Here is a 22,014-nt window from a genome sequence, read left to right as displayed (position 1 = left end):
GAAATTCAATTTGATAAATACAAAGTTATGCACATTGGAAAAATAATCCCAACTATACATATAAAATGATGGGGTCTAAATTAGCTGTTACCACTCAAGAAAGAGATCTTGGACTCATTGTGGGTAGTTCTCTGAAAACATCCATTCAATGTGCAGCGGCCGACAAAAAACCAAACAGAATGCTGGGAATCATTAAGAAAGGGATAGATAATAAGAGAGAAAATATCATATTGCCCCTATATAAATCCATGGTACGCCCACATCTTAAATACTGTGTGCAGATGTGGTCGCCCCATCTTGAAAAAGATAGGGGATCTGGAACGGCTCCCGTATAAGGACAGATTAATAAGACTGGCACTTTTCAGCTTGGAAAAGAGACGACTAAGGGGGTTATAAAATCATGGCCGGTGTGGAGAACGCAAATAAGGAAGTGTTCTTTACTCCTTCTCATAACACAAGAACTAGGGGTCACCAACTGAAATTAACAGGCAGCCAATTTAAAACAAACACAGGGAAGTGTGTCTGCACCCAGCGCAGAGTCGACCTGCGGAACTCCTTGCCAGAGGATGTCGTGAAGGCCAAGGCCATGACAGGGTTCAATAAAGAACTAGGTCGGTGCACGGAGGACAGGTAGCCATTCGCCAGGCTGGGCAGGGAGGGTGCCCCGAGCCCTTGCCTGCCTGGAGCTGGGGATGGGTCACTCTCTGGTTCCCTGTTCTGTTCACTCCCGCGAGGGCGCCTGGCCATGGTCGGCAGACAGGAGGCGGGGCGAGAGGGATCCGATCGGATGGACTCACAGCGCGCCTCCGGCCCGGCCTCACCTGGGGCGAGCGGCACCGGCAGCAACGGGCGGGTGGGCCAGCCTGTGCGCGCTCTGATGGGCCCGGCCGGGAATCATAGAATCATAGAATATCAGGGTGGGAAGGGACCTCAGGAGGTCATCTAGTCCAACCCCCTGCTCAAAGCAGGACCGATCCCCGACTAAATCATCCCAGCCAGGGCTTTGTCAAACCTGACCTTAAAAACTTCTAGGGAAGGAGATTCCACCACCTCCCTAGGTAACGCATTCCAGTGCTTCACCACCCTCCCAGTGAAAAAGTTTTTCCTAATATCCAATCTAAACCTCCCCCACTGCAACTTGAGACCATTACTCCTCATTCTGTCATCTGCTACCATTGAGAACAGTCTAGAGCCATCCTCTTTGGAACCCCCTTTCAGGTAGTTGAAAGCAGCTATCAAATCCCCCCTCATTCTTCTCTTCTGCAGACTAAACAATCCCAGTTCCCTCCGCCTCTCCTCATAAGTCATGTGTTCCAGTCCCCTAATCATTTTTGTTGCCCTCCACTGGACGTTTTCCAATTTTTCCACATCCTTCTTGTAGTGTGGGGCCCAAAACTGGACACAGTACTCCAGATGAGGCCTCACCAGTGTCGAATAGAGGGGAACGATCACGTCCCTCGATCTGCTGGCAATGCCCCTACATATACATCCCAAAATGCCATTGGCCTTCTTGGCAACAAGGGCACACTGTTGACTCAATGATAGCGGGTCACTGAGCCCCAAACAGATGGGGCCGGGGGCGGGGGCCTGGCTCATGCTGTGCGGCCTCAGGCCCCGCTGGAGAGCAGGGGGGGGGGACAGAGCCCCCGGCACTGACTGGGACCCAGCCCAGGCCCCGCAACAAGATGGCGGCGCGGTTGCCATGGCAGCCCGTCGCGCTTCCTCCTGGCGAGGCGTCGCGGCTCTGATGACGTCCGCTCGGCCCCGCTCCTTCCGGTGCGGCGGGTCGGGGGCGCTGCGCAGCCGGGATGGGGGCCGCCCGGGATCCCGAGCAGCAGCCGGGGCCGCCGGGGGAAGGGGGCCCGGAGGAGGGGGACGGGCAGCTGGTGAGCACGCTGAGAGCCGGCGGGGCGGAGCCGTCCGTGTCCGCCCGCCCGGCCGGCGCCGTAAGGCAGAGCCCGGGCGCCCCAGGCTGGGGCCGGGGCCGGGGCGCCCCAGGCCAGGGCCGGGGCCGGGGGCCGGGGGCCGGGGCCGGGGCCGGGGCCGGGGGCCGGGGGCCGGGGCCGGGCGGCCCCTGCGCTCGGAGCGGCCTGTAGGGTTTGCCTGACGGCCCAGAGCGCCCCCCCCCCCGATCCAGGGGGGCCATCTGTGCCCCCCCCCGCCGGGCCCTGAAGTGGGCGGGGTGCGGGCCCCTCTCTGGGCACTTCCCGCTCCAACCCCCCTCTGCTCCTCCCCCTGCAGAGCCCCTGGAACATCATGATCAAGCACCGCCAGGTGCAGCGGCGGGGTCGGCGCTCGCAGATGACAACAAGGTACCAGCTGCCCCCCGGGCTGGGGTCGTCACGGTGGGGTGCTGCCAGGAGGGGCCGCGCTGGGCAGCCGGCGCCCAGCCTTGCTCGTCCGGACACAGGGCTCCCCTGGCAGACGCGAGATGCCTTGGGCTTGCTGACGGGTCTCTGGCGTGTGAAGTCGCTGCATCCCGAGGTGCGCAGGCGCTCAGGGATTTTCCCCTCTCACGCAGTTAAAAAGAACCTCCTCTGCCACCCACCAGACCCACTAAACAATAGGATTAAACCCAAACAAATGGGGTTTGATACCAGGAAGAAGCAACGTTGTCTAGAGGACTGAGGAAAGGCAGTGTATGGGAGCGCCCAAATTCTAATCCTGGCTCTGCCATTAACTCCCGATGCGGCGCTGAGCAAGGCATTTTGGTGATCTGGGTCGTGGTTTCTCTGTCTGTAAAATGGGGCTTTTTACCCAGGGAAGTAATGTGCATAAAGTTCTTTGAAATGCTCTACAATTGCTAAGTGATGGTGGTCACTGTGAGATGACCCAGAGTCTAGTGGTAGCACAGGTCACTGGCTCAGCAGCCTGTTCAATCCTGGTGAAATGGAGATTCAAATGAGTATAAGAACGGCCATTCTGGGTCAAACCAATGCTCCATCCAGCCCGGTATCCTGGCTTCCAACAGAGGCCAATGCCAGATACCCGAGAGGGAATGATCACAGAAATTGTCAAGTGATCCGTCCCCTGTCATCCAATCCCAGCTTCTGGCAGTCAGAAGTTTAGGGACATCCAGAGCGTGAAGTTTGGTCCCTGACCATCTTGGCTAATAGCCACTGATGGACCTATCCTCTCGGAACTTATCTAGTTCTTCTTTGAACCCAGTTATACTTTTACATCACTTGCAAACCACGCTCCTCTCCAGTTGACACTTGAAGCAGTGATGAATTCAGAGGGGTGTTGTATACAGCACTTCTCTTCTGTTGGGAGACCTAGGTTTGGAGTCAGCAGGTAATTGTGCTGCTAGGTTTGGTGTGGAAATAAGCTTGCAGCCTGTGTTGTTAGAGTTGTGTCCTTTGTAGAGGTCTGTGGACTCTGATGGACATCCATGTGGGTGAGAACATTTGGAACAGCATTGTAGAGTGGGATTCTGGGCCTTGGGGATTTTCTGAGCTGTGTGGGGCAGTAAGGGCGGGTGGAGTAATTTATCTCGTGTTCAGCTTTACAGATCCTGCTGTCTCCATGGATTTGCTGCGAGCTGTTCTGCAGCCTAGTATCAATGAGGAGATCCAAATAGTCTTCAATAAATACATGAAGGTAAAAGCTCACTAGGAAAGGGAAATCTCTTGGGTGGACCTCAGCCTTTTCCTACCTCCAGCCTGTGCTACTAGGCACTGACCCAGTGAAACCCCAGCCCTGTAGCCCTCTTTACATACACACCACAACCTTGTGAACTGGATAAGAAAGGCAGGTGGGGGCTGCTCAGTCTAACCCTGAAAGGGTCCCACTCAGAGGGCTCCCAGTCCCTTCTGGAGGAGTCGAAATGCACACAGTTAAGATGAAACTTTAAAAACAAGTTCTGGTGGACAACAGCGAGTGACCAGAGAGGATGGAGTCTGCTCCCAAGGGGCACGGAACTTCCTGATGGGATTGCATCCCGGGTGCTCAGTGCTGACCCTGATGACCATACAGTATTTGGTTGTAGCATGAGCAGAAGTGGCTCCTGGAGTCACCAGCCCCTGACTTTGTCTGTGCAGATGAGAGCCTTGTCCCCAGGAGGCAGCCTCCTCTGGAAAGAGGTTAGAGCAGCCAGTGTCATTCTAACCATCTCTTGGGCCCCTTTCCAGTTTTTCCAGAAGGCAGCGGTTAACGTGAGAGAGAATGTCGGGGAGGAGGTGGACCCAGAGCAGCTCATCCAGGAAACATGTCGGAGCTGCCTAGAACAGGTAGGGCTGTGCCATTGCCACACACAGCTGGGGTCACCGCCCTCTGGGAGTAGCCGTGTAAGAAAGAACACAGGGGTGGAAATATCTGCCCCACAATCTCCTGAGGATGCAGAGAATCACAGGCTGGGTGCCCAAAACCTCACAGTACAAAATGTCCTTGCTAACATGCCTTTGTATCTAGGTCAGGGATACTCAGACTGCGGCTCACCACCCACCAGTGGCTCCTTATTGTGTCTCCTGCAGCTCTTTGCAGCACACAATATTAAGAGGTGTGTGATTTAATTATTAACCAATCAGGGTGCTTTTACTATGTTGTTAAGCAGTTGTAGCTAATAACATAATACATGCATCCGATGAAGTGAGCTGTAGCTCACGAAAGCTTATGCTCAAATAAATTGGTTAGTCTCTAAGGTGCCACTAGTACTCCTTTTCTTTTTGCGAATACAGACTAACACGGCTGCTACTCTGAAACATAATACATGGTCAGTCATTTTGCTGTGAGAATTATACAGTAAATGAAACAATGAATTCACACTCCTGTGGCTCTTTTCGGTAATGTTGATCGCTAATTTGGCTCCTGAGCCACTGGGGTCTGAGTATCCCTGACCTAGGGAGAGCTGGTTGTAGGGATCAGCCAGAAGAGGGCTCTGGTGGAAGGAACTGCATGCTCTTCTCCAGCTCATGCACACTGAGGTGATGTGCCTCGTAAAGATGACATGGATGAGGAGCCGGGGTATGGAGCCAGCTCTGAGCTGCTTCTCCTCTCCCACCCCTTTCTCTAGTTCTCTCCAAGTCTGGTTAATGCAAAGCCAACCAACAAGGAATTTCAGGGGTGATTCTAGGCCCCCAGCAGCGGTGGGATAATCCCATCACCGCTGTAACCCAGTCAACCTCACACCAGCCATGCCTGGCCAGGAGGTCGGGATCTTCCCTTTCACATCCCGATCTTGATACTGTTCTCCAGGCCTGAGGCACCTGAAGATCAGACTATTGCCGTGTGCTCGGCATGGGGCTGCCCCTTACAGCCAGCTGGAGACTGGAGACTGGTGGTGCAGAATGTGGCACTTACTTACTGAGCGGGGCCCTTTTCTGGGAGCACATGACCCCATGCTCCGGGTTCAGCACTGGCTGCCCATTGGTCTCTGCAGCCCTAAATAGCCTGGGACTGGCCTTACCTCAGGGATCCACACCTCTCTCCCTGGGCCAGGCCTCCACCGCCTCTGTTGGAGGGGCACTCAAATTGGATCCCTTTAATTATAGAACAGAGAGGGCGGTTGGCAGGACACTGTCTGTGAGGGCCCCCCGGACTCTGGAACTTGCTCTCCCTGGTCTGAAACACCCAAATGTGGTGACCTTGGAGGCACTGTGTCCAGTCCTCTGTTTGGCGTGGGTTTGGAGGGGCTGAGGTTCTGCTGCTCAGAATGAGGAAGTGGCGGGGAGGAGCCCACTGTGTAGGTGGCTGACTGACCGAGTTCCTATCTCTGAGATTATTCTAATGCTGCTAGGGTTTGTTTGTGATACTAATTATCTGTTGGGGCATCTACATTCCAGGAGAGGCGTCTCTCCGATCTTAAATTGAAGTAAATAAATTGATCTTAATTAGATTTCACAATTTTCTGCTCATTAATAGAAAGGAGCTACAACCTCCCAGTGAATGATCAGCTTTGCCTTTCCTCTGCCAGAGTTTGCACCCTCTAGAGTTGGAGAGCGCTTACTAACATGTTACATCAGAACGGGCACGTTGTGCGGGGCAGCAGAAGCCACTCTCTGCACTGAAGCATATCTGAGTCTTCTGACGGGTCTGACGTGAGGGCTCGACTGATACATAGTTATTGTGCCCTCCTTGAAATCATGCCAAACAGAGTGGGCTTACGGGAAACAGATCCTGTGACACTAACTTGGTATCTTTTTGGTGAGGTTACAAGTGTGGTTGATAAAGGCAATAGTGTTGCTGTACCTTGTACACACTAGTGTGGCTGTAAAAGGCATTCGACTCCGTACCGTACATTTCGATTAAGAAACTAGAATGAAAGAAAATTAACATGGCACACATGAAATGGATTTCAAAAGGGGTAAGTGACAGCTCTCTAATGTAAACGGGTACTCATCATCAAGCAGGTGTGCTTTGAGTGGGGTCTCGCAGGGATCAGTTCTTGACCCCACCTTGTTGAACGTTTTTATCAATGACCTGAAAGAAAACCTAAAATCATCCTTGATAAAGTTTGCAGATGACACAAAAATGCAGGGAATGGTAAACAATGAAAAGGACAGGTCACTGATAGAGCGATCTGGATCACTTGGTAAGCTGGGCGCAAGCAAACCATAGGCATGTAATGTGGCTCAGTGTAAATGTATAAATCTAGGAATACAGAATATGGGCCATACTTACAGAGTGAGGGACTCTAGCTTGGGAAGCAGTGACTCTGAAAAAGACTTGGGGGCCATTGTGGATAATGAGCTGAACACGCACTCCCAGTGTGATGCTGTGGCCAAGAGGATGAATGTTATCCTTGGATGTAGAAAGAGGGGGAAATCAAATAAAGCGGTTGCATTAACTCTGTATTTGGCACTGGTTCAGCTGCTTCTGTGGCCAGTTCTGATGTCGACAAGTCAGGAGGGATGCTGGACAGGGGGGATCCGAGATGAACTATGGGAATTATTAAGGGATTGGAAAACCTGCCTTCAAGGAGTTCAATTTGTTTAGCTTAAAGAGAAGGTTAAGGGGTCACTTGATCCCAGTGTATAAGTACCCAACTAGGGCACAGAAGTTTGATGGGGGCTCTTCAGTCTAGCAGATGAAAGTCTAACACAGTGCAATGGCTGGAAGTTGAAGCAAGAATATTCAGACTGTAAATAGGGTGCAAATTATTAACAGCCAAGAGTAATTAACCATTGTGACAAGGTACGAAGGGTCGTGGTGGATTCGCCATCACTGGACATTTTAAAATCATACTTGTATGTTTTTCTGGAAGATCTGCTCCAGTTCAAACAGGAATTAATTCAGGGAAGTTCTCTGGCCTGTGTTATTGGGGGAGGTGGGGGGGTGTCAAACTAAATGATCAGCCAGGTCCCTTCTGGCCTTTGAGACTCTGTGTTCATGTTATTCCAGTGATCTGAGGCAGATAGGCCACGTGTAAAAGCTGTTATAGGAATCAAACCCATCTGTGAATGCCTCTCGGGGAGAGAACCTGTCCCACATCCAGCCTCCTTCCTGGCCCTCCTGGAGGCCCTGAAGTACAGCAGTTTCCTGCAGGCAGATAACCCTTTGCTCTCTCCCCACAGGCCAAGCTGCTATTCTCTGATGGCAAGAAGGTGATACCCAGACTGACCCATGAGCAGTCAGTGCCAAAGGTAGAGCTGCTGTCACAGAGGGCTGAACTTCAGGGACCTGGCCTGGGAGACTGGGGTTGGGCTTCTAATTGCTTTTTCTCTAGCAGTGGCTTGGCAGGAGCTAGGAGAGGCCCCTAGCAGTATTAGATTCTTACGTGCTGGTAGTGATGATCAAGAAATGGAACCAGAACAAGTAAGGGGGTGGAGCAGGGATCTCCTAGCCAGTCTGTCCTTTGTAAAGCCACCTGACTGCAGAGGAGACCTCTGTGTAAGTGGATTTCTTGCCTCTGTCAATCCTTCTGATGAGGAAATGGAATTGGGGAGAGTGAAGGCTGGGAGAGGAGGGGCCCAGGCCTGGTCTCTGCCTTGGGCAGGTAGAACCCCGTGTGCCCATCTCTAAGGATCAGGCTGGGGTGGCGCTACCTGCTTGAGTGGCACACATTTCTGGGTGCAATGGAGAAGAGGGTAGTTGTCTGGGTGGCTAGGGTGCTTCCGTGAGAGAGAAGGGCTGTGTTCATCCCATCGCTAATTTCTTTGCCAGCGTGCCCGGCAGATGGAAGAGGAATCCAGTCGGCGAGGAAGCCCTGTTCCCAAAAAGGTAAGGCCCATGCAAGGACTCCACCCCAATACACTGCCTCATGAGGAAGCTTGGCCCTCGTTTCTTGTGCAGGCCTCACTGGCTGCTCCCTCCCTATAGCTGAGAGAGGGTTAGGAAGGGGGAAGCCCCCAGGGCAGCCTGTGGCCCCGACTCTACTCAGGAATGCTGGCTCCTTTTGCCCAGTCTCACCATTTCTTAATAGCTGCTCTTAACAGGTTCCTCATGTGGTTGGGAGACCCGCCTTCCCAGCAGGGAATGCACATGTGTGCTTCTCAGGTGAGTGAGCTAATGAGGGATTTCTCTCTTGCAGAGGAAGGGGCGACCTCCAGGGCAGAGCCTGCTGAACGATCGTGGAGCCTCAGGTGTGGCCACGTAAGTGTGGAGATAAGAGGCGAGACACAAGGTTGGCTGAGGCAGGGCGTAGGGCAGCCCAGCTCTCTCTCTCTCCTGGTGTGTCTCACGCAAATGGATCACGCAAGTGGGCGAGATGCTTTCAGCTGAGGTTGACTCGTGCTCTCTCTGAGTCCAGATCCTACAGGGAGGCAGTTCCAAACATGAGAGCCGCAGGGCAGAAGGTTCTTGGCTATGGTGAGATTGTGCATAAGGGCAAACAGAAGGCTCAGGCAAGGGGAGTGAAGATACATGTGGTCGGCTGGAGCCTGGCCAAGCTCAAACAAGCGAATGAGGAGCTTGTAGATGGGAGCGCTATGGCCCCGCTCCCTGCCAGTGAGAAGGCAGAGGCATAGTGCATGTGCTGGAGACAGGAGGGCGGGGACTCAGAAGCGATAGAGAAAGAAATTGCAGTAACAGAGGTGACGAAGCTCTGCTGAGAAGATGGAGACCTGCGTAGGATTTGGGCTGAGTCAGGGCACCTGCACACAGGGGCAGTGTGTCACGCAGGTGGCAATGACAGATTTGCAGCCATGGGGGATGTAGAGGGAAACTCATGGTCAAGCGTGGCATTCAGGGCAGGGCCTCTGGAGGGAAATGGAAGGTCTGAGTCAAGAAGGAAGAGGAGTGTCTGAAGCTCAACTTGGGGGCTCCTCCTGGCCAAGAGAAGCATTTGTGTGTGTGAGACCTGCCAGCTTTTCTTCAGCTAAATGAGCCTGGTCAGGGAGGTCGTGGGGGAGGGTTACGGAAGGGCCTGAAATATGTGTGGCTGAGTATTGTCAGGGTAAGGTTCAAGGCAGGGATCAGAGGAGCCAGGGGAGATACAAGAGAGCAGAGGGCTGAGAGTCTTGTGGGACTCTGGAGAGGAGAGGGGTTGATGCGGAAGAGGAGCCAGCACCAGAGAAATGGGTGTGTGGGGGAAGAGGGATATTCAGGGGTGCTCTGTCTGTCTGGAGAGGGGGAGGGGATGTATGTCCCGATCAGGAGAGCAGAATCGTTTTAGGCTGTAGGCAGCTTGGATTAGTAAAATCTATGGCTGGCAACACACTATGGATGACCAGCCCTCCCCACAGGATCTGCTCCTGGCAGGCCCTTTCCTAGTGCTTTTTATCCAGTGTTGATTTAAATTCTTTTGTGGCTTCTTGGCATGAGCCTTCTGGGAATTCAGGACTATTTTGTGTTTTTTCCCCTTCAGGTGGAAGCTCAAATCCTGTGAGCCAGTGCGCCGGGAGGGACCAAAGGTACAGTGTGCAGCTGGGTGTCCTTTCTCTGGGCTTGGCTCAGTAGTGCTCCATGCAGCCTCCCTTCTCCCCATTGCCTCTGGCAGTGATCATGCTGCCACCTACAGGAACAGAGGCTGATTCTAGGCCAGGCTTTACCCAGCTCTGCCACCTCCCTGCAATGACCAAGGGGGGAGAGCAGTGGGCTGGGTGGAGGCCCTCATGTGCTGCCTCCATATGCACAGCCTGCGAGCACTCCCCGGTGCAGCCCAGCAGCTCGGAGGAAGTAGATTCCTCCTGGCTATGGATGATCTGTCCCAGGGCAGCACGTTCTGCTGGCAAGGCCAGAGAAACTCCGCTGCCTGTTCGATCAGTCAAGGTAGGAGGCATATTTTCCCCTCCATGGAGCCCACCAGAGCCAGCGGGGCCCCTGCAGGAGTTTGCTACAGAAATCTGAGGCTCAAAGAAGGGGTGTTGGATCTGGATCTGTTGGGTTTCTAATCTCTGCCGCTTTCCCAATCGCTCTTTAGTGGGATCCAGCCCGGCTGACTGAGTCCACAACTTTTGTGCTGGGATCTCGAGCAAACAAGTAAGGAATCGCCCTGTGGGGTGCTGGCTGTGTGCCCCAGGGTTCTGGGTAAGGGGAAGAAGGGGGCAGCAGCACTGCCTCTGGGGCTGGAGCCCATGGTGCTCCTCTCACGAGTTAAATCTCTCTGCACTCTGAAGCAGAGTGGGAAGGGCACAGGCTCTGGGGACAGAAGGAAGCCTCCATACATCACACTTCAGCTGCCCCTGTGCACAGGCCTAACCCCCTCCCCCCCGCCATGTTCCTGTTTCAGGGCCCTTGGAATGGGAGGAACCAGAGGGCGACTCTACATCAAACACCCCCATCTCTTTAAGGTCAGAAACCTCAGCACAATGCTTCTTTTGGGGTTTGCTCAGAAGTTGCCTGTGACAGGGGTGGGGAATGTCTACTTGTGCTTGTATGTTCTGCCCCCTCACACCCTGCTGACGTTGCTTGTCGGCTCCCGGGGCAGGGACTCGAGTACAGTGTGGACGTTACCTCACAATAGATTGAAAAATTGTATTAAAGCGAATGTAATACACTGGACTTGCTTCCTGTGGGGTGATGAATTTGCCCGGCACAGGAGGCTTTGCTTTGAGGAGTAAGCAGGATGGGGCTGAGTCCTTATTCGTAGGAAAATCTCTTACTGGGAGACATGGGGTTACCCCCTGGGTTTCCACCGAGGACTGGGCCTAGACTCTGTGTCCACACCCAGAAGTTGCCCCATGATGGTGGCTATAGATGTTGGTATGTTGATCGTGGAGTTCTCACCTTGCTGCTCTGTTGCAGTATGCGGCTGATCCTCAAGACAAGCACTGGCTGGCAGAGCAGCAGCACATGAGGGCCACAGGGGGCAAGATGGTGAGTGTGGCCAGGGCTGGCTCCTGCCACAGCCTGGGACCTTGGTGGGGACAGGGAGAGAATCGTAAAGTAGCCTGGCTCAGAATTAAAGTGTGCAAATAAGCTGAACCCAGTGCAGTAAGCAACAGGGATTCCAGGGGTCTGGGTTTTCTGATGGGCTCATCCATGCTGTAGCCCCTTCATAGCACTGTCTGGCAGGCCACTCTCTGCTCCTCATCACTTGGGGCTGAGATTTAGCGACTGTTGCTTCAGCCGAGGAAGTCATCAGCTTTGATGCAACTGTTACGACGATGAGGGTTTGGAAGAGTGAGCAAGGTGGAACCATGAGATGCAGAAACCCACTTCCCCTGGACTCTCAGGAGCAATTGTGCTCACACCTGACCTGGTTTTTTTGAGGTACTGGGGCGTGGGTGCTATTTACAGAGCTAGCGCCGCTACTTCAGGCCAGCAGATCTCATTTCTGAGTAGCCAAGTGGAAAATCTTCTTAGCCTGTTCAACCAGAATGGCTCCTAACCATCTCTTGTTTCCCAACTGCTGCAGGCCTACCTCCTCATAGAGGAGGATATTCAGGATCTGGCTGCCAGTGATGATTACAGGTGAGGCAAGGAACCAAGACTTCAGCTGTGCTGAAACCCCTGCCATCTCCCCTTTATGAAACTAGAAATGACAGGGGGAGGGGATGGGGGAGTCATCATGTCCACAGGGAGCAAGAGAGCGAGCAAGGCCAGGAAGCAGAGTGGGTCCTGCCTAATATTATGCTCTACCAGATGATCTTGTGCTCAGCACCCATGACTGGGATGAGACTTCTCAGCACCCAGTGTGTGCCCACCATGCTGCACTCCTGAAAATCAGGCTTCTCATGGGAGCCCCCTTCTCTGGAAAATCTTACCTGAGTAGTGGGTGCTGAGCTTTCCTGAATCTGACCAGACAGTGTCTGTGTCCCTCCCACACGCTCACTCCTGTCTCCCACTTGCTCACCAGGAGCTCTCTTGATTTGAAGCTGGAGGAACTAAAACCTTTTATCCCACCTGCATGGATGACTGAAAAGATGCAGAAATATATGGAGACACTTCGCCATGAAGGGGACCCACAGCCTCCAGAGGGAACCCATGAAACATAAGAAACCTCACCCTCCCTGCCAAGCGGCATCCAGTCACAGCCTGTCACAACATGGACTCTCGCCGGGGTTTTTTTTATCTTTCCTTCCTTGGTGTTTCACTGGACATGTTGGGGCTTGTGCTTTCAGTGGCCCAGGTAGCAGAATGCTGCCCACAGGGAACAGCAGTGCAGCAGCTGTGATTAAACCTCCTGAGAGCTGTTTGGGCCATTCCCCTGAGTTGGTGGTGGCTGGCAGTAAGCAAAGTTACTGGCTGCTTTCTGCTTCTCCTCAGAGCTGCACTTTTCTGTGTGAACTTCCTGTTTCAGATCCTCTCGTGTACAAACAGATTTGTAATAAACGCTGCTGCTGGAGCCTGCTGTGCCCATGCAAAGGCCTTGACCGTGGCCGGGGGGACGGGGACCGCTGTGTGGGGAAGGAGGGAGAGGGAGCTGTTCCTTGTACAGGGCTCACGGGGGAAGGAGAGTTTCTCCCCCTTCTTGGGGCCGGGAGCTGGGGAAGAGGACGGGCCAGCGGCTACTCCTGCCTCCTCCCGGGGAAGGTTCTTCAGGAGCTGCCCTGGTCCTCCGTGCTTGGGCCACAGCCAGCCCGCTGCCACCCGCCGGCGGCCGCCTGCACGAAGGCTGGGGCCCGGGAGGGCGGGGAGCCGCGCGGGTGGAGTAACGCCCTGGGTCGGCCCTGCGCCGGGGCCACACGTGTTCGGCTCCCGCGGCCGGCGGCAGAGCGGGCCCGCGCCCGGGGAGCCCGCGACGCGGCAGGGGCCGGAGTCGGGGCGCCCTGGCTGGGCGGGGGGCTGGCCTGCCCCTGTCCCGGCGCCCCGCCCGCCAGCCCCGGCCGGGAGGGGAGCGGCGGCTCCCTAGGGCGGCGCTGCCGCCCCGCGGGTCACTGGCCCTTTAAGGGCCTGCCCCGCCTTCCCGTCTCGGCCGCCGCCCTTCGCGTCACGGCCAATCCCGGGTAATTGGCGCTGCATCGGGCCAATCCTGGGGCCCATCAGGCCGGTTGCCTGGCCGCCCCCGTGCCCGACGAGCCGCGATTGGCTGGATCGAAACCAAACGGGCCGCTGATTGGCGGAGGGGCCGGGGGTTCGTTTCAAACGCCGGCGCGGGAGCGAGCGGCCGCGGGAGCGCGGGCGGGCGAAGTAGCGCCGCGATGGCCTCGCAGAACGCGGACCCCGCCGCCCGCCCCGGCGCCGCCCGCAAGGGGGCCGAGCCCGGCAGCAGCGCGGCCCGCGGCTCCGTGGGGAAGCGGTAAGTGGGGGCCGGTTGGGGGCGGCCTGGGCGCGGGGGGCTGGCCGGGGGGCCGGGCCTGGGCTCGGGGCGCCGGTTGGGCAGGGGGCGCTGGGCCAGGGCGCTGGGGGGGGCCGTTGGGGGGCGGGGCGCGGGGGGGCTGGTTGGGGGCCTGGGCGCTGGGGGGGGCCGGTTGGGGGGCGGGGCGCGGGGGGAGCTGGTTGGGGGGCTGGGCCTGGCCTGGCCTGGCCTGGGCGCGGGGTGCCTATGCGCTGGCCGCGGGGGGGGCCGGTTGGGGGGCGGGCTGCGGGGAGCTGGTTGGGGGGCCGGGCTTGGCCTGGGCGCGGGGGGGCTGGTTGGGGGCCTGGCCGCGGGGGGCGTGGGGGGAGCTGGTTGGGGTGCCGGGCCTGGCCTGGCCGCGGGGGGGCCTTGGCGCTGGGGGGGCCGGTTGGGGGCCTGGCCGCGGGGGGCCTTGGCGCTGGGGGGGCCGGTTGGGGGGCCGGGCCTGGCCTTGGCGCTGGGGGGGGCCGGTTGGGGGCCTGGCCGCGGGGGGCCTTGGCGCTGGGGGGGCCGGTTGGGGGGCTGGCCGGCCGCGGGGGGCCTTGGCGCTGGGGGGGCCGGTTGGGGGCCTGGCCGCGGGGGGCCTTGGCGCTGGGGGGGCCGGTTGGGGGGCTGGCCGCGGGGGGCTGCGGGCCACGCCTCACCGCCCGTGTCGCTCTGTCCCGCAGGCTGCAGCAGGAGCTGATGGCGCTGATGGTGAGTAGGCGGCGCTGCGGCCCGACCGGACCCCGGGCTCGGCTGGGCCGGGGCGGGCCTGGGCCGGGTCCTGCGGGGCGGCCCCCGGCCCGCCGGGGGGGCTGCTGCGGCGGGGGGGGGGCGTGTCGCCGGGGCGCTCGCTCCTGACCGTTGTCCGTCTCTGCTCAGATGGCCGGCGACAAAGGGATCTCCGCCTTCCCCGAGTCGGACAATCTCTTCAGATGGATCGGGACCATCGACGGCGCCGCTGGGACGGTGAGCCTGCGGGGGCTGAGGGGGGACAAGCGAGCCTGCCCTATGGCCCCGCCCCTCTGTGCTGTGCAGTGGGGCCCCAGGGGTCTGCCTGGCCTCCCTGGGGCACGGAGGGGCCTGGGTCCGTCCTGCTAACTCTGTTTTCTCCCTCCCCCAGGTGTACGAGGACTTGAGGTATAAGCTTTCCCTGGAGTTTCCTGATGGGTATCCCTACAATGCCCCCACTGTCAAGTTCCTCACCCCCTGCTACCACCCCAACGTGGACACGCAGGGCAACATCTGCCTGGACATCCTCAAAGACAAGTGGTCTGCGCTCTACGACGTCCGGACGATCCTGCTGTCCATTCAGAGCCTGCTGGGAGGTGAGGCTGCCTGGGGATTGCCCCATGGTGTCCTGCAGCTCTGAGTTCCTGGGCTTCCCCTTTCCCACTGCAGTCTCCTCTCGCTCTCCTCACTCCCCTTGCTTGCCCAAAGCATGTTCTTGCCTCCAAGTGATTAGCCCACAGGTGGGCTGTGACTGCAGCCCATCACGCTGACCAGTATTGCTTCATCATTTCCTTGTGTCCCCGTCCGTTGTCTAATCCAATACTGGGACCGTCAGCTCGCTGGGGCAGGGACAGTGCTTTTGTTAGGTTTGTACAAGGCCGGGTATGATTGGGGCTTTGTCCGTGGCTGGGGCTCCTAGGTGCTACCATGATACAAATAGAATGACAGCTACAGCTGACAGCAAGCAGGCTGGGGTGTGAGCTAGGGGAGGAGGGCACAGGGTGTTGAATGGAGCAGGACATCACGGGGGGGGGAGCATGTGACCAGATGCTAAACAACCAGTGGTGCCACTGGACAATCGAGGTGCTAAAGGAGCACTCAAGGACGATAAGGCCATTGTGGAGAAACTAAATGAATTCTTTGCATCAATCTTCACGGCTGAGGATGTGAGGGAGATTCCCAAACCTGAGCCGTTCTTTTTAGGTGACACATCTGAGGAACTGTCCCAGATTGAGGTACCATTAGTGGAGGTTTGGGAACAAATTGATAAATTAAACAGCAATAAGTCACCAGGACCAGATGGTATTCCCCCAAGAGTTCTGAAGGAACTCAAATGTGAAACTGCAGAACTACTAACTAGTCTGTAACCTATCATTTAAATCAGCTTCTGTACCATATGACTGGAGGATAGATAGTGTGACGCCAGTTTTTAAAAAGGGCTCCAGAGGTGATCGTGGCAGTTACAGGCCTGTAAACCTGAGTTCAGTACCTGGCAAACTGGTTGAAACTGTAATAAAGAATAATATTGTCAGACACATTGATGAACATAATTTGTTGAGAAAGAGTCAACATGGTTTTAATAAAGGGAAATCATGCCTCACCAATCTACTAGAATTCTTTGAGGGGGTCAACAAGCATGTGGACCAAGGGGATCCAGTGCATGTAGTGTAGTTAGATTTTCAGAAAGCCTTTGACAAGGTCCCTCACCAAAGGCTCTTATGCAAAGTGAGCTGCCACGGGATAAGAGGAAAGGTGCTCTCCTGGATTGGTAACTGGTTGAAAGATAGGAAACAAAGGGTAGGTATAAATGGTCAGTTTTCAGAATGGCGAGAGGTAAATAGTGGTGTCCCCCAGGGGTCTCTTCTGGGACCAGTCCTATTCAACATACTCCTAAATGATCTTGGAAAAAGGGGTAAACAGAGAGATGGCAAAATTTGCAGATGATACAAAATTACTAAAGATAGTTAAAACCCAGGCAGACTGCGAAGAGCTACAAAAGGATCTCTCAAAACTGGGTGACTGGGCAACAAAATGGCAGGTGAACTTTAATGTTGATAAATGCAAAGTAATGCACATTAGAAAACATCATCCCAAGTATACCTATAAAATGAAGGGGTCTAAATTAGCTGTTGCCACTCAGGAAAGAGGACTTGGAGTCAGTATGGATAGTTCTCTGAAAACATCCACTCAATGTGCAGCGGCCGTCAAAAAAATAGATATAAGAGAAAATATCATGTTGCTGCTATATAAATAAATCCATGGGACTTCCACACCATGAATACTGCGTGCAGACGTGGTCACCCCATCTCAAAAAAAAAAAAAAATTGGAATTGGAAAAGGTCCAAAAAAGGGCAACAAATTATGTGGGGTATGAAATGGCTTCTGTATGAGGAGAGATTAATAAGACTGGGACTTTTCAGCTTGGAAAAGAGACGGCTAAGGGGGGATCTGATTGAGATCTATAAAATCATGAGTGGTGCAGAGACAGTAGATAAGGAAGTGTTGTTTGTTACTCATAACACAAGAACTAGGGGTCACCAAATGAAATTAACAGGCAGCAGGTTTAAAACACACACAAGGAAATATGTCTTCACACAACGCACAGTCAACCTGTGGAGCTCCTTGCCAGAGGATGTTGTGAAGGCCAAGACCATGACAGGGTTCAAAAAAGAACTAGATAAATTCAGGGAGGATAGGTCCATCAATGGCTATTATCCAGCATGGGCAGGAATGGTGTCCCTAGCCTCTGTTTGCCAGAAGCTGGGTATGGATCACTTGATGATTCCCTGTTCTGTTCATTCCCTCTGGGGCACTTGGCATTGGCCGCTATCAGCAGACAGGACACTGGGCTAGATGGACCCTTGGTCTGACCCAGTAGGGCCATTCTTAAGGAGTGGGGTGGGCGTGTTGCTGTGTAAGAAACAGGCAGCCTCCTCTGTCCTCACACTGACCTCCCAATCCCGTCTCCCAATCCTCAGAGCCGAACATTGAGAGCCCCCTGAACACACATGCGGCCGAACTCTGGAAGAACCAAGCAGGTGAGTGTCTCCTGTTGGGGTCCATTAGGCACTATGGCTCTGGGCTACTCCTGGCTGAGCTGCCTGCAGGCCCAGCACAGGGTTACAGCTGCCCTCCAGCACCTGGGCATGGAGGGGAGGACAGCTGCCTTCAGACCTGTTTGGGTAATAATGACCCTCCCCAGGGACTGTACCTGATGGGGGGCCTGGGACTTGGCCACTCGCTCAGCCTGGCTTCATTGCTGTGCTCTGGCCTAGTAGAGGAGGATGTCTTCCTTCCTAGCCTGTCGCAGGGTGACTTCCTCTCACCAGCTGCAGGAGCTACAAAAAAGCCCAGGGTGAGCCCCTGTGGTCCCAGAGCCTGCCCCTCTCCAACAGCTCTCCCCTCCCTCCCTAGCCTTCAAGAAATACCTGCAGGAAACATACGCAAAGCAGGCGAAGAGCCAGGAGACCTGACGCTTGCTCGAGCCACAGCTGTTTGTCTGTCCGTCCCTGTCTGCTCTCTGGAACTGTCCTCTGGCTGCTCTGTACAGGACTCTGTATCATAAGCTGTTTTAAATTAATTCTGCAGGTGGAACCCACGGTTACTGTATAAATAAACTCTCGTTTTTTAACTTTGGTTTTGCACAGATCGTAGTACTTGCATTTAGCCACATGGTGTCTTGGGTCACAGTGACCCCCTCTGGCTTGGCTGCCATGCCACAGCAGGAACTGAGCCCAGGGCATTTTGAACCAAGAGGGCCTGGCCCTGCCTTCAGGCAGCTCTCAGCTGCTGATCTCCCACTGCCTGGGGCCAAGCACAGATCTCTGTGACCTCCATCACCGCCACTGCTGTGGGTGTGGAAATGGTTCCCTAGGGGAGGGGCATTTTGCAGGCTCTACAGGAATGAACACAAGTGGGAGAACAATGGCGTTTATTAATCCCCCCACGGTCTCCTCTGCCATGGCTCCTCTTAACCACTCGTTCCCTCGGCCTGCAGTGCTCACCCAGCTTGCCAGCGCTGTCCCACGTGTTCACTGAGCTGTCTGCCCTGCTGGCAGGGGTGCCCTCAGCCAACTTGTCCCTACCCCAAGCCAGAGCCCTCTTCCTGGTTCTCCCTGTGGGGCTCTGTGCTCCAAGGAATTTGTCTCTCTCAGCTGCTGTGGCCAAGGGTCCTTGTTCTGGGTTTTCTCCTGCCCCTTGGCATGGGTAGATGGTCATGACAATGTGCAGCAGAGTGCAGGCCAGTCCTGACACTGCCCACAGCACCCTAGGCCACCTGCCACCTCTGCAGCCTGCCTCTCGCTGCATGACCCCTCTGCCTCAAAGGCCAAGCTGCTCTCAGGCCCAGTCTCTTCTGTGGCCTCCACTGTCCAGACAGGGACATTGACTCTGGTCTCCATCTCCAGCAGCATGGCCCCCACATGCTCAATCTGCTCCTCCAGGCTGGGGGCAGCTCCCAGCTGCTCTGTGCTCCTGGTGCCCTTGCGGCTTGGCCTCCTCCAGGGCTTGTGCCCTCCATCTGTGGTCTTCCCTGTGACTCCAGTGCTCAGCAGCTGCACCCCGCACCCCTGCAGGGGGAAGAGTTGGCAGAGATGATGGGCTCTGCACAGGTCTTGGTGGAAGAGCTCCAGAGCTGACAGGGACAGCACCCACAGCCTCTCCAGCTCCTGCCGCTCCTCTGGGCTGGCTAGCGGCTGCTGCAGCCCGGCTAGGAGCATGTTCCGCAGGCCTGCAGGGAGATGTGCATTCAGTGTTACCATCCCTGGGAGGGAAGCCAGCAGAGCAAAGCACTGGATGGGCTCGAGTGGAAGGTGATTGAACAGCTGTCCTAGCAAGGAGCCAGCTGTGATGAAATATCCTGGTGAGAGAGGGCCAAACTGTGAGCACTGAGTGCCAGCTGTGTGCTTGTCCAGTGGGCTTGCCCAAGACCTCTGCATGGCGTGTTCTCACCCAGGGGTGTGGTCCCATGCACATCCTTGCAGGTGCAAACTCTGCCCTCTGTTACTAGAAGGAAACCCCCAGCCACCAAGTCTAATGGGGTGGGGGGCAGTGGGAGGAGGTTAAAGAGTAACTCCCTGAGGGGTAACAAGCAACCTCCCCATGGCTCACAGAGGGGTGAGCTCTGGACTCTGCCACAGCTCGAGCCTCTACCACCTGCGCTCAGTAGGTCCGTTACATGGCAATGCTAGCTGGCTGTTACTCTCCATGGGGACAAGCCGCTGACGGGGGATGCAAGCATTAGCTCTCAGAACTGCCCATTGCTGCTGCTGTGTGACCGGCCTGGCTCTGGGGCAGCAGATGCAGGACAAGAGGGAGGCGGACATGGGGAGCGGGCTCCCATCTGAATGCAGAGGAAAGCAGGAGCTGGCCACAGGCAGGGTGGTCTATGCTCTTCGCTAGACCAGCCCAAGCTGTCTGGGCGCTGTAGCCCCAGGCCTGGGGAAGAGCAGGTGCCCAGCGCACAGCCCCTGTGCAGCGAGCACCCAGGGGCTGGGCTGGAGGCTGCTCTGTCTTTGTGCTGCCCTTCAGCTGGGATCATTGGCCGTGCCTCCTGAGCTGCTCCATGGGACGGGGCAGCCACGGGCGGGGCAGCCTGGCATCTCCCCTCCTCTCTTGCCCTGCTCCTGGCAGGCAGTCCCCAGGCGATAACGGGCTGGGCTCAGTTCCTTACCCTTGCTGAGCTCGTGTGCCTCCTTGCTCCGCTCCTGCAGCTCATCCCGCAGCTGGGGCGAGTCCGACGTGCCCCCCAGCTGCAGCGCCAGCTGGTTGTGCCACACAATGACTTTGCTCAGGGAGGTGTGGGTGGCTGCACACGCCCCCCTCACCTCCCCCACGCTGTGGGAGTCAGGTGCGTGGGACATCTGCCAGGGCAAGGACCTTGCTGCGGGGTGGTCCCTCTCCAGCGCCCGCATGCAGCCCAGCCAGGACCTGCTCCACCAGGGCCTCAGCTGGGCCTCGCTTGCTCCCGCGCCTGCTGGTGGGTGGGGAAGCGGCACCAGCCAGTGGGTCGGGCTGCACAGCAGGCTGGTGCCGGGGCCTCCACGCCTGGGTGTAGCTCTCAGGGGCCCCGTGCAGGCTGGGGGCTGCTGTTGTCTGTGCTGCAGGACTCCTCGTCGGCTCCAGCTGCTCGCCGAGAGGCAGGGACCAAATGGGAAGGTGGCCTGTGCCGAGCTGTTCGCTGTGCACTCCCTGGAGGAGCCGGACACTCCCCCCGCCAGCAGCGCTTCCCTGCTCCAGTCCTGTCACCGCAATGCAATGCAGTTCCCTCGGGGGACAGCCTGAGCCAGCCCTGCAAACTCTGGCTGTCGGAGCCGCCGCACCCCAGCCCCTCGGCTTCCCAGTCCCGGGAGCAGCGCCCTCGCTCCCCGCTGCTGGAGTCTCCTCTGGCTGGCCAGGCTGAGCCTGAGACAGATTGTCAGGGGCGGGCTCAGGGGTCCCAGGGGAGCTGCGGCAGGTCTAGGCAGGCGAGAGGCACCACTGGGCATGGCGCTGCCTCGCTGTTTTCGGGGGGTGGGTTTAACCCATGAGGCGCGGGGGGGCTGGGCGGGGGGGAGTCCTGGCCTGTGAGGCTCCCAAAGTTTCATCTTCCTCCTAGATGGGAACCTGTCTCCGGATGCCGTGGCGAGGAGCTGCTGTGGCCTGTGCTTGTGGCTCTGGGCTCCCCGGCTGTGGGATCCCACCTGCTGATGGGTTGGGGGGGGCCTAGCCATGGGCAGCAGGGGGGTGATGACAGGCCCTGCCCCCCGGCCCAGGGCCTGCCCTAGTCTGGCTGTCTCCCTCCCCACCCTGAATGATTTAAGGGCTGTTTGAAAGTGATCCTCTAAAGCATGAAGCCCCTCCATGGGGGAGGCAGTCCCCCGGGGCCATGCATGTGGCCCTGCAACACAGGGGCTGGCCCAGGACCCGTTGGGGTGGGGCCGGCAGCCCGAGCTGTGGTCGCTCTGGTGACTGGAGCAGAAGCGGTTCCTGTAAGGGAGAGCAGAGGGGGCCCTGGCATGGGGTCACTGTGCAGCCTCTCTGCCACGCCAGGCTGGTGATGGCTGCCGAGGTTCCTGGCTTGGAGGGGCTCAGTGCGACTCAGCCCCCCCAGAATAAGAGCACCCCCATGTTCCCAGCCCCTGCGCCCTGTGGGCCAGCCGTGCCCTGTGGGCCAGCCCTTCCCTGAGGTAAAGGGATTCCTCAGTGGTGCCCTGGTCCCGGGCCCTGCCCCCTCCAGCTGTCCCTGCAGCCCCACAAGGGAGGGCCTGGGTGGCTGCTTGGCTCCTGCACCGCAGCCCCTGTGCTGAGAGGCAAAGCTGCCAGCGAGTGAGCTCCTCCCCTGCGGAAAATCTGAGCTCACTGCTGGCCTGGTCCCCAGCGGCCATGTGGGAAAGGCAGCCCAGAGTGCAGCCCCCTGCCCCGCCCAGTCGCCCTGAGCCCAGCTGCTCTCTGCATGCACAGGGGGCCCAGCTGCACCCCGTGCTTGCCTGCATGAGCCCCGCCTGCCTGGCACTAACCCAGGCTGCGAGCACGGGCTCAGGCGCCGCTCGTCAGCGGATGGCAGCAATGTGGGGCACAATGGCCCTGCTTGTTGAGTGGGGCGCCAGGTGCTGCTACGATCAGTTACCAAGTGCTGTGAGCGGGGCTGCACCGGCCACACGTGGTGATACCCACCCCAGGCACTGGCAGTGTTCCCCCCACCCTGCCCCAACGCCAGTGTCATG

The 22,014-nt window shown here is 57.1% G+C and overlaps 3 protein-coding genes across 4 annotated transcripts; 2 read left to right on the top strand and 1 right to left on the bottom strand.

Annotated features, from left to right (window-relative positions):
• The first annotated feature begins 1,754 nt into the window (after positions 1–1,754).
• DNTTIP1 (deoxynucleotidyltransferase terminal interacting protein 1) lies at positions 1,755–12,664 on the top strand. 2 transcript variants are annotated; one of them, XM_037915685.2, is made up of 13 exons: positions 1,760–1,886; positions 2,242–2,312; positions 3,504–3,600; positions 4,131–4,229; positions 7,512–7,580; positions 8,101–8,157; positions 8,468–8,529; positions 9,743–9,788; positions 10,298–10,356; positions 10,607–10,667; positions 11,122–11,193; positions 11,735–11,790; positions 12,176–12,664. In XM_037915685.2, the coding sequence occupies exons 1-13, from the start codon at positions 1,809–1,811 to the stop codon at positions 12,312–12,314; spliced, it is 966 nt and encodes a 321-aa protein (XP_037771613.1). In that variant the 5' UTR covers positions 1,760–1,808; the 3' UTR covers positions 12,315–12,664. The 2 variants fall into 2 exon arrangements, with proteins under 2 accessions (XP_043382554.1, XP_037771613.1); XM_043526619.1 differs by lacking the exon at positions 4,131–4,229 and having other exon boundaries at positions 1,755–1,886.
• A 739-nt stretch (positions 12,665–13,403) lies between these two features.
• UBE2C (ubiquitin conjugating enzyme E2 C) lies at positions 13,404–17,947 on the top strand. The gene is made up of 6 exons (XM_037915686.2): positions 13,404–13,558; positions 14,266–14,293; positions 14,462–14,548; positions 14,703–14,907; positions 17,290–17,349; positions 17,726–17,947. Exons 1-6 carry the CDS (start codon positions 13,461–13,463, stop codon positions 17,782–17,784), a joined length of 537 nt encoding a protein of 178 aa, XP_037771614.1. The 5' UTR covers positions 13,404–13,460; the 3' UTR covers positions 17,785–17,947.
• A 185-nt stretch (positions 17,948–18,132) lies between these two features.
• On the bottom strand, positions 18,133–20,548 carry LOC102946804 (regulator of G-protein signaling 9-binding protein). Its single transcript, XM_007067767.4, has 2 exons — positions 19,983–20,548; positions 18,133–19,040 (listed from the first exon to the last, which is right to left on the bottom strand). The coding sequence occupies exons 1-2, from the start codon at positions 20,221–20,223 to the stop codon at positions 18,526–18,528; spliced, it is 756 nt and encodes a 251-aa protein (XP_007067829.3). The 5' UTR covers positions 20,224–20,548; the 3' UTR covers positions 18,133–18,525.
• Positions 20,549–22,014: the final 1,466 nt, after the last annotated feature.

This window comes from Chelonia mydas, chromosome 13 (genome assembly GCF_015237465.2).
Source record: "Chelonia mydas isolate rCheMyd1 chromosome 13, rCheMyd1.pri.v2, whole genome shotgun sequence".
In the NCBI taxonomy this organism is placed as follows: domain Eukaryota; kingdom Metazoa; phylum Chordata; order Testudines; family Cheloniidae; genus Chelonia; species Chelonia mydas.
The sequence above is the reverse complement of the archived record's forward strand: the minus strand, read 5'-3'. Positions and strand labels throughout refer to the sequence as shown.

What these genes read in the sequence shown, in the direction of transcription:
- DNTTIP1 (XM_037915685.2), top strand. Translation starts at nt 1,809, where the DNA reads ATGGGGGCCGCCCGGGATCCCGAGCAGCAGCCGGGGCCGCCGGGGGAA. An exon ending in GGAGCCTCAGGTGTGGCCAC is followed by an intron (nt 8,530 to 9,742) that starts GTAAGTGTGGAG and finishes TTTCCCCTTCAG; the next exon opens with GTGGAAGCTCAAATCCTGTG. An exon ending in GCTGCCAGTGATGATTACAG is followed by an intron (nt 11,791 to 12,175) that starts GTGAGGCAAGGA and finishes CTTGCTCACCAG; the next exon opens with GAGCTCTCTTGATTTGAAGC.
- LOC102946804 (XM_007067767.4), bottom strand. Translation starts at nt 20,223, where the DNA reads ATGCGGGCGCTGGAGAGGGACCACCCCGCAGCAAGGTCCTTGCCCTGG. An exon ending in GGCACACGAGCTCAGCAAGG is followed by an intron (nt 19,041 to 19,982) that starts GTAAGGAACTGA and finishes ATCTCCCTGCAG; the next exon opens with GCCTGCGGAACATGCTCCTA.
- UBE2C (XM_037915686.2), top strand. Translation starts at nt 13,461, where the DNA reads ATGGCCTCGCAGAACGCGGACCCCGCCGCCCGCCCCGGCGCCGCCCGC. An exon ending in CGCGGCTCCGTGGGGAAGCG is followed by an intron (nt 13,559 to 14,265) that starts GTAAGTGGGGGC and finishes TCTGTCCCGCAG; the next exon opens with GCTGCAGCAGGAGCTGATGG. An exon ending in CATTCAGAGCCTGCTGGGAG is followed by an intron (nt 14,908 to 17,289) that starts GTGAGGCTGCCT and finishes CCCAATCCTCAG; the next exon opens with AGCCGAACATTGAGAGCCCC.